This window comes from Sipha flava, unplaced genomic scaffold (assembly GCF_003268045.1).
Source record: "Sipha flava isolate LNK unplaced genomic scaffold, YSA_version1 237_pilon_pilon, whole genome shotgun sequence".
NCBI classification, from domain to species: domain Eukaryota; kingdom Metazoa; phylum Arthropoda; class Insecta; order Hemiptera; family Aphididae; genus Sipha; species Sipha flava.
In genome coordinates this window covers 1533592-1544358 of record NW_020272879.1, presented here as the reverse complement: position 1 = coordinate 1544358, position 10767 = coordinate 1533592, and the positions used below count along the sequence as shown (strand labels likewise).

The 10767-nt window shown below is 25.3% G+C and overlaps 1 protein-coding gene across 1 annotated transcript; it reads right to left on the bottom strand.

Annotated features, from left to right (window-relative positions):
* Positions 1–3848: 3848 nt before the first annotated feature.
* Positions 3849–9665, bottom strand: LOC112683933 (probable arginine--tRNA ligase, mitochondrial). The gene is made up of 6 exons (XM_025555160.1): positions 9362–9665; positions 8495–8817; positions 7566–8392; positions 7369–7496; positions 6022–6173; positions 3849–4240 (listed from the first exon to the last, which is right to left on the bottom strand). Exons 1-6 carry the CDS (start codon positions 9425–9427, stop codon positions 4015–4017), a joined length of 1722 nt encoding a protein of 573 aa, XP_025410945.1. The 5' UTR covers positions 9428–9665; the 3' UTR covers positions 3849–4014.
* Positions 9666–10767: the final 1102 nt, after the last annotated feature.

Here is a 10767-nt window from a genome sequence, read left to right as displayed (position 1 = left end):
AATTGGCAATTATCAAATATTGTGGCAATAAATAATTATCTAGTACGCAGTATTTTTAAATTATAAAAATACACTTGATTTTTCTCAAATAACGGATTATGGCTAAACGATAACGAACGGCCCTTTGGGATGCTTTTTAATTAGACAGAGACAAATGTCCACCTTGCCCCCCCCCTTAAATAACGCCACTGATTGCGGTAGATGAGCTATAAGCAATTTATATTATTAATGTTAAGAAAATTAAAATATTCTATACATTTATTCTATTTTTATAATTAGTAAACTAGTTATAAATAGTTCTTTATGGTTTATCCTGTAGAAAAAAATACAAATATATGTAAAAAGAAAAAGTTTAAAATAAGTTCTTACGGTTTTTAGCTTATAAATATAATAGACTCCTTAACTGAATCGTTTTAATCTTGAATACATAGTCGAATCCCTTGAACAACGTAGAGCCATTGTTCGAACACGGAACAAGTGCGATATCTTTATGGATACTCTCCCCTCCCGCGGTTCCGCTCATGTGCCTCGGCCGTAAGCTTTGCTGTTGGCCTCCGAGCCTTTTGTCTTTTTCGAGCGGTGTAACCGAACGCAACGTACGTGCTCCGGTTCTCCGCGTCCGGATACTTGTGGCGATTTTGGCTATTCCTGGATCCACGGAGGATATTCATGAAATTTTCCGGCGAGACCTCCATATTGGTGAACCCCGGTAACATATCAGAGCCGTGCAGTCGCAACCAAGTCATCATTTTTATTATTTAGCCCCACGTGGTTAGTGGGCCGATCAAAGCTGGTTTCATTCTTGTATATTGTATGTTATTGGTATTATTTGGATCTTATGATTAAGTTTTATTTGGGTACCCACTAGTTTATTATTTATTATAGAAATATACGTGTTTCCGACCAAAAGAGTTAAGTGGTTAACCCTCCTGCACTCCCGTCCACAACCCAAAAAAACGCAAGTCGTAGCCGACAACCGCCGTATTTGTAGGATCGGTAGCGGCGCAATCAGCCATATTTGATTTATATTTAATTTACAAATTACTAAGTTGCAAGATTAATGGTTTTGCTTTTTATATATTCTTTATATGGACTAATTTTCCAAATTAGGGAACTAAGTAACACAAGATTAAATAACTTATTTTATTAATTGAAAACCCTAAATACAAATTATACTTACCAACAATCCATAATCTATAATTAGTAGATACATTTTAAATATCTATAAAATTGATCTTTTTTATTCTACTACTTTAATTTTTTTAAAAATCATGCCTCTATATATTTAATTTAACAAATTAATTTATATAACTTTGTATTATATTTTATATTGTTTCATATAAATTCTATTTTTACCTAATGTAAGTTATATACTTATATGTTACTATGTTAGTATATATAATCACAAATATTTTTATTACTAAGAATATATTTGTCATAAGCATATTGTAAAATCAAATAAAGTTAAATGCCTAGTCATTTAATTAAATGATTAGGAATATGATTAAATGCCTATTTCATGTCAGGCAAATAATAACACTTTGTATAATTTAAATATATTTTCTATCAAATATGTATTGCTATTTTATACTTAAAAAAAAGCAATGTATTATTAATATGTAAGACACGTTGGTATATGAAATAATATGTTTAATTTCATGTTCATTATTAGTATTGTTTTAAAAATGAAATCATAAATGTATACAGGTAATAACTAATTAGATGTAATAGAAATATATGATAGTACGAGTACATTGTACACCCTATAGTCATTATGATTTGACCATATGCCCACATATACATGATGACAATGATGCGTGTAATTGGATCCAAACTCGTTACATTTTCAAGCAAATAAACAAATATTACACCATTTATCTGTCCTGAATTAACTCATAGTAAATAAAAATATTCAGCACTAATATTTTTCTCAATGGGTTTTCAAAGTATCAGTAAGTAGCTGTTGAAATCAAGCAATACATTTTAAAATTCTAAAGTGGTGACAAAATCATTATTAATTTTGAAAATATTTAATTATTTTTGGTGGCTTTTTGTCGATTTAAAATTAGATTATCGAATTCATAGACATTTAAAAGAATGTAAAGAATGCAGATTTTATATAATAATAATAATAATTCTTTATTGTGGAATAAAATTCCAATTACAAATATTTTAACATAATATAGTGAGTGTAAAGTTGTAAGTATGAATACATTTCAAAACAAAACAATTTAAGAATATATAGATAAATATAATCTATTTAGGTAAGTATTTAGTTATGATATAAATAATAATATTAATAATAATAATAATAAGTAATGATAAATAAAGAATGGATAAGTAATTGTATTTCATGGCTAATTGATCATGGTGATTATTTTATATTATAAGGAAATAATGAAAAGTAAAATAAATATCAAATAAAAAGAAAGACAAGAATGATTTAATGAAACAAAAGTTAAACAAAAGCTAAATTAGAATTTCTTGCAGGACAATGTAAAATATATTTAGGATTTGTATTTACCAAATAAAATGTGTCTTTCATTCTAGAGTTTATTGGGTTTATTTTAAAATTTAATTGATAAAGAAGCTCAGGACAATCAATCATATTATATGTCTATGATCGTATCAATATGGACGTTAGGTTAGTAGTATTGTAAGATAGTTTTTTGTCGGATTATGCCTATAATTTGTCGTTATAGCATGGCTTTTTGAGGTGTTACCTATTTAATCAATGATATCATTAATAAATTTGCCAACGCCAATGCCGAAAACAAAATCTAAGCTAGATATGTTAGTGCTCATTAATTTTATTTATTATATAAAATTAAATATTTATGCATTTAAGAACAATTAGTATTTACGAGTAAATAATAATTGATATGGTACATAATATGCAGAGTTAAAAAATATTTTAATTATAAAAAGTGCATGTTGAAATTGTAAGAAATTCAATTTTTTTCAGTGCCTAAGGCCAACGAATAGCTTAGTTCAGCCCTGGTGTGAGATTAAAAAACTAGAGCAATGTCTAATATGTTAGGTTGTCTACCAGTTCTGTGGAAGGTGGTGTTATATTATAATTTTTAATTAAAAAGTGAAATGACATAATTTATAACCATTTAAGTTTGTTTTTAAGCAACCCCAAATTTCATTTTTGGAGTATAAATCTCCTAAAAGTATGGTTGGATTATTTTAGAAGAGTTTGAATATATCATCTCTTAGGATTTTTTTGTTTGACGGACATTATTTTAATTTCAAATTTATCTGTAGAAATCATGACGAAAGTAACTTCAATGTTCATCATTTTGGGGGTGATTATTTAGTAATGTTTGATATTTCTTTTTACTAAGATGGCTACGCCTCTACATGAATGGATTGTGTTTCTATCCTTTCTGTATATATTATAAACATTAATTTTGAATGTTTGTGTTTTTGAGATGAGTTTCTGTTATGCATGATAAGTCTACCTTATGACAAAATAGAAATTCAATAAGTGAAGATTTTTTGAATTTAATGTCATTGCATTCTAGTTAACTAGTTTGATTTATTTTAGACTAATGGATATCATTTAAACCAGAAAAAGATAGAATATTTGAAATAGAGTTGAAGATGAAGCTAATGATGGACTGTATATTATGTAAAATTTACCACTGTCCTAAATTAAATTAACTTCTATTAATACAAACACACTAGTGATAACTATATTACAATATAAACATTGTTATTATAATTATTATGCTATTGTATGGTATTATCCTATTATTATTTCTATTGCTGTCCTAGTATATCATCTACAAATATTGTTTTTAGCATGTTAAAACTATGCATATATAATTTTTTACCAATAATGATTAAAGAAAAATGTCATACTAACTATAATTTATTTGTAAAAACTGATTCGTGTGGGATTGAACCACTATGGTTACATTTGTGATTATGGGTATGATGATTATTAGTAAAAGCTCATATGAGTTTAATTTTTTTTTATTATTATTAAATAGTTATTAAATAAAATCACATACATTTTAATGGTGCTAACCCTAAAATTTTCATTCCTGAACTTAATATATTTCTAGCTCTGTGAAACAACAAAATCCTTTGCTGAGCTACCACATAGCTGGAATTTTTAACATTTAGAACTTTTATTGCCTTATTAATACAATTACATAATCTAAATAAATAATTAACTAGAATACATGCTTCTAACTCTTGACTAGTTTCAGTTAATATATCTTCAAATCTGAAAAAATAAAATTTCATATAAAATACACTTTTTGTTAAATAAAATTAATAAAATAAATATATCAACTAAATTCCTAATAGATTTTAACATTATCAAAAAATAACAAACTAATGTTTTTGTTAAAATAATACTTTATTTTTATCTATATTCCATATATATTTGAAGAAAAGATTATAATTCAAAAATTATTAAATTCAAATTAAAATGTGCAATGTTAGCAGTCAAATATACTTGCACTAATTATGTAATCATTTACAATTTCCTCTGTAATTAACAACAAATTTTATTTAATGGAATATTTTTTTTCCTAGTTTTGAATGAAGGGTCATAACAGGTGATTATAACTTGGTTTTGAAACCTGAGATCTCAAGTAAAAATTTGAAATATAATATGAACCGAAAATAGACAAATATGTGAATCCAGTTTTTACCTGAAACGCAAATCTGAAGAAAAATTAAACCCAGTTTTAACTCAAAATCCAGGGTTCAAATTAATATTGAAATTTTTTGTAACTTAAAATGTTGAACTATGAACTAATTCGATACAAATAAATTAATTTCTATCCATTAATGCGGACAATGTTGGTAAGAAGTAATACTTAAAAAATGGTCAAATAGCAAATTAATCATTAAATAAACTATGCAGAAATATTTCGTCAACAATTCTAGAAAGTATTGTGTAAATAAAATGTAATACATGAATTAACATTTTAATATTACACTGTTTTAACTTAATTTTTCTTAGGTAAATTATATTTTATAGTATACATTATTATTGTTTATGTTTCATTTGTATCTATGTGTTTTCTGGTGCTTAAATGTTTTTATAATTATTTGAATAATGCACACATAATTCTATTCACCAAAATATTTTTAAAATAATGGACCTAGTAATGTGTATGCCCCAAATGAATCATTTTAGTTGTATTTGGTATTTTTCAATAATTAATTATATGAAATTAAATTTTAGGTAACCTTCTAGTCTTAGCAGTACAATTTGGTTTATCATAATATCAACTAAAAATCAATATGAATTGATTTCTTAACTTTCTAGTAGTATTTTATAGTTTTTATTAACATAATGACTACTTAATACTCATTAAAAATTTTATCATTTAATGTCACTCCAATAAAGAATAGATAGTTTATATTCATTAAAATAGTCTTGTTTAAAGAGCTATATCTAGTTAAATTTTTAAAAATAAAGTTAAAAATAAATAATTAAATTATCATGTAATACTTATCTAATTAAATTAGTTTTATACAAACTTTTTCCTTCCATTTTCTACAAAAGATATATTTCTGAGGCTCCAGAGAAAACTTAAAACCATTCCTGTCTAACAACATTGTGGTGTACCTTACCAAGAGAATGAGAAAAAATAATAACCAATTAACCTGTTAACCAAAATCAAGAAAACATAAAACCCGGTAACTGTGAAAATTCAACCTACTTTTACTCACTGGTTTTAAATATAAAGAAATGATTAAATTAATATACATTTTTAAAATCATAAAGCAATGAAATATGTTAAAAACATACAATATAAATTGAACAGACATTTTTTATAATTTAAAATGTAATTTATAAACTATATAGGGATAAAAGACAAAACTTTTTTTATTCTTTAGGTGGTTCATAAAATATTTGACTAATGAATAACAATTACATTTGGAGTATTATAGTTGAACTGTCTGATTTGGTGGCTTATTTTAAAATAGTAACTTATATTAAAGTATATTAAGTTAAATACTAATTTGTTATCATTGAAAATAACTTACCGACACATTTCCAAAATTAAATCAACTGCAACAGTTTCTGTTAAGTAATCTGCATTAACTTCATTTGGTAAGGTTATACTGGAATTAATTTCCTCTAAACTCACTAAACGACAATGTGTATATTGCAGTTTTATGCCAGTATCTCCATTAACCTTACATGACAAATAGTTATTTATTTTAAAGTTATTTATCTAAAAATGTAAAATAATTTAATTATTTTACAACTGGTTTTAGCTGCTTGGAATCTACCTAGTTCACCAATATTAGTTGGATAGATTACAAAAAAAAAAAAATGTGTCAGGTGTGTTCAGTAGTGTATTTTCAGGGAATTTCCAGGTCTCAACCCCCTCCCTGGAAAAAATTGTATATTTATATATATATACCCAATATTGTATATGAAATTATAAACTTTTGTCACTTCCATAGTTCCATTAAGTGGCTATTTTTATAAAATGAACAATTTCACTACGTGGATGAATCATGATATATACTCTATATATTAATATTAATATTTTATATTTTATTTATTTGCACTCTTTAGGTTAGTGTTGAGAGATCATTTTTTGGCTTAAAATAAATACTAAGCAATTTAAGAACTAGTCAAGATGAAATAATATTACAAGATATAATTGTTATCCCTGGAAACAACAAAAAATTAGTTAATAAATAAATACATTTCTCAAAGTTAGATTATATTTTAATTCATATGTATACATTTTTTTTAAAATTATTTTTATTATGATTATTGTATACGAGTTATTGTGTTGTTTTATTTTTTATTTTGTAGTATATTATATATTATTAAACAATATTATGACAAAAAAATTAAAACTTAAAAATGTGTATAAAAGTATATGAACTTATTTTATGAATGTCTAACAAAAGTTGATTTTTCTAATTAATTATTTCATAATTATGACAACAAATTGTCTGAGGTGTAAAGTTGTTATAAAAGAAGATATATTTTTAAAAGAATAAAATTAAACGGTTTTATAAATTTGAAAACCAATTTTCAAAAGTTATATATATGAGATTAATATTAACGAGTTTTTAAAACGGAAAAAAATAGTAGACAAATTAAAACCATTAACTACAACAAATCATTAAAGTTTGAAGCCCTGATTTTAAACCACCTTCCACAAAAAATTTGAAAGCTAAATGGGTTAGTTCTTCACTCCAAACTTCTTACAAATTACTCTATAGAAGTGCCTTGTATTTAAGCTAAATCCATTTTTTTTTGTCTTTAATCTCATACTATAAATATTTTTAGCATTATACTTAAAATAAAATATTAAAAATATTAAATAATGATTCAATAAATCAATAAATTAAGAAAATGAAATATACTTGTAATGCTGACTCCCAAGAAAAATTATAATCCTTTTTGCGTCTTTGTTTTAAATCATTAATAATAATTGCAGATATTCCTAATACATCTGCTATTTCATTATTATCCAATGCATTATCTTTGGTAGCTATCAGAATGATAAAATTAAATTAATAATAATAATTATATAAAAATAAAATAATTTAAAAGCACCAACTTGGAGAATATTTTCTTTTTAAGTTCATAATAGATTTTGCTTTGTTTAAAAGTTGATCTAATAATACTCCTTCGCCTTTTCTTGAACTCATACCATGTATTCTTCCAAATGGTACATGATGCACATTTAACTTAGAATTAATTTTTGTAATTAATGATTTTAATAAGTAAAAATGTTTGCTTTGAGTACTATCAACTACATAATATAGTTCTTCAGAACCATAATATTTGTGTCGTCTAAGTGCTGCAGCTATATCTCTTGTTAAGTATAATGTTGAGTTATCATTTTTCAAAATTGTAATTTCTTGATTATTTGAATTAATAACAGTTGATCCATCTGATTTAAATTCTAATAAACCAATTTTATGAAGTTTTTTTAGTACATTTTGAATTTTTTCAATAGAATATTCTGATTCCCAATCATATTCATCAAATTCTATTCCAAGTCGTTTATAAATGGTTTCTAATTCTTTAATTGTAATTGATCTAAATTCATTCCATAAGTGATTGATATTAGATGTAGATTTTCCACATTCTAAATCATTAAATAAAGATTTAGCTTTTTCATGAATACTAGGATCCTGAATAGCCATTTGATTGGCTAAAATATATGCTTTGTGTAAAGACTCTATAGTAAACTTTTTAGAGCCATCTAGTTTCATTTCATCTAATCCAAGTAGCGTATAACCAAACTGAGGTCCCCAGTCACCCAAATAATTAATACGAACAACATGCCCATCAATGAAATCTGTTAGGTTAGAAATAAAGTTTCCAATTATAGTTGAACGTAAATGACCAACATGAAATGGTTTAGCAATGTTTGGAGAGCTGTAAAATAACATACAATATAATTTAAAACTTAGAAATAATTAGTGAATTAATTTTAAAAAGTTAAGTAGCAAGTATACATGTATGAAACTTACCCATTACCTGAATTCAATTATACGAGGTTTAAAATTCTGCATGCAAGGTTGCGGAATTTGAATTTCATCATCTTTAAGCATGTCATTTATAAAATTGGATTTATTTAAATGTATAAGTACTATTTGTGGGTTCATTTCTGAAGTTGTCATATCTCGACTTGATATTATATTAGTTAATAGTGAGTGTTTAGTATTACTTGAATGTTTTTGAAGAATACTAAGAGGAATATGGAAACCTATATTATCCATAGAATTCCCTTTGCCTACTTTAAGGTTTGCCATAAGATCATTTATAACATCAGGTGAATTTTTATGAATGGTGCAAGCAATCTGCAAATTTGCATAAATAAAAATTAATATTTTGATGTGACAAAATGTTAAGTTAACTCTATTCAATTCATTATACATTTTACTATATGTTTAAATTTGTTTTGATTCTACTATAAAGGTAATTACAAGATCATATATCTATTTATTGATGAATTTTAGAATTATTAACTTAAAATAGCTGTTTATGAAATAAAATAAAGTGTAATTAAATATGTCTCGAAAGTTTAATTTTGAATAAATACAATTTTCATAAAAAAAATTTACTTTATTTTAATTTAATAACTACAATAAATTGGACTAATTAAACATTAAACGTTACATCATTTAAATATTAGGTATTAGCATTAGTTTTTAATGTATACTGTAATGAAGACAAATTATAAAAAAATTGAATAAAAACCGTTTTTCATAATCTATTTTACATTACATACTACACCGTGGTTACATATGTAATATTTAGTAACGTATATTAAAACGTTGTAAATGTATTGAAGAAAAATAATGATGTTTTTAAAAACATTTTTACTATATATAATATTTTTACCTTTTCTGCTATACATTTTTTGTACAGTCGATAATTTGATGTCATCCAAAGAGCGGTTTTAACCATAATTTTACTATCTACTATTTAGCTTGATAGTAAAAAGCAATATTTCTCTTAATATTGTATAACTATTAAAATAATTATCTTTTATGGATTAAATATTTGAATTTAGCACATTATTATGATGGTTACGTTAGAAATAATCCAATAGCAATAGATAAAAAGCCCAGTGTCTCCCAAGCACTTTTAAATGTAGAAATTTCTTAGCACCATAATTTGTCAATTTCATACAATAATTGCTATTGTAACAGTGGAGCCACAATAACACGTATAAGAACAAAAACTTTAATAACCGGATATTCTTACTCTATGCCAGATACCAATAACGATAAAAAATAAAATAAAAATCAGTCAAAATAGGGGGATAAGTCCAATAAATATGTCAGTTTTACTGTAAAATCAATATGATGTTTTATACTGTGTGAAAATATCTAAGGGAACACTGCCTGATTTCGAAATAAAAATCTTAAAAGTTAGCACCGCGCGAGCGTATGCGACAATACGGACTGCCGTAAAAACGAACATTTTCGAAACACGTTTTGAACGTGTTCCGGGAGAGCGCGGACTATTAAAATAACATATCAACGGAAATGTAGGTGATGTTTTATTCTGTGTGAAAATATCTAAGGGAACACTGCCCGATTTCGAGATATAAATTGCCGTAAAAAAATGCTGCAAACAATATATTTCTTGGAAACAAATATAGCATTGCAAATGGTCGGTTTTTAAGGGATTCAGTTTAGGCAATTATTTTTTAAGGCGTGCGTGCATACCATAGAGTATACTCTATGGTGAATACCTTCAAAGCAGAGTTTGCACTAACGTGCAGTTCTAAATTAAAATGTGCAGTTCTTATTTAAATGTTGTGCAGTTCATGAAAAAAATAATATGATTTTAATTTTTAATAATTAATTCTATACGTTTATGAGTTTGTAATATAGGTACCATTTGACATTATTTTTTTTTTTCTGGAATTATTAGAAATTATAATTAAAACATTGAAAATAAATATTTATCTATGAATATCAAGAAATTAAAACTGCGGTATTAAGCGAACCTCACACGAACAGTATTACTGTCAGTAAAAATATTGACAGTATTTCGATATCCGATTTTTTCATCATTCATCAGTAGGGTCCGGATTTTTATGCATTTACATATTTGTAATGAGTGTATGCAGTTCAACGGGAGTAAGAAATGTGAACGATTTGTGTAGCAGAGAATCTATAGAAAAAAGTTTATTTTGCATATAAATGCATATTTTAAGGTTGAGAGCATATTTGAAGAATTCGGCATAATAAAGCATATTTTGATACATAATAGTTATTTTATTTATATTTCACTAT

Coding starts and splice junctions, on each gene's coding strand:
- LOC112683933 (XM_025555160.1), bottom strand. CDS start 9,427: ATGGTTAAAACCGCTCTTTGGATGACATCAAATTATCGACTGTACAAA. Junction 8,818..9,361: donor AAAAATGTATAGCAGAAAAG/GTAAAAATATTA, acceptor GCAAATTTGCAG/ATTGCTTGCACCATTCATAA. Junction 8,393..8,494: donor CCTCGTATAATTGAATTCAG/GTAATGGGTAAG, acceptor GTTATTTTACAG/CTCTCCAAACATTGCTAAAC.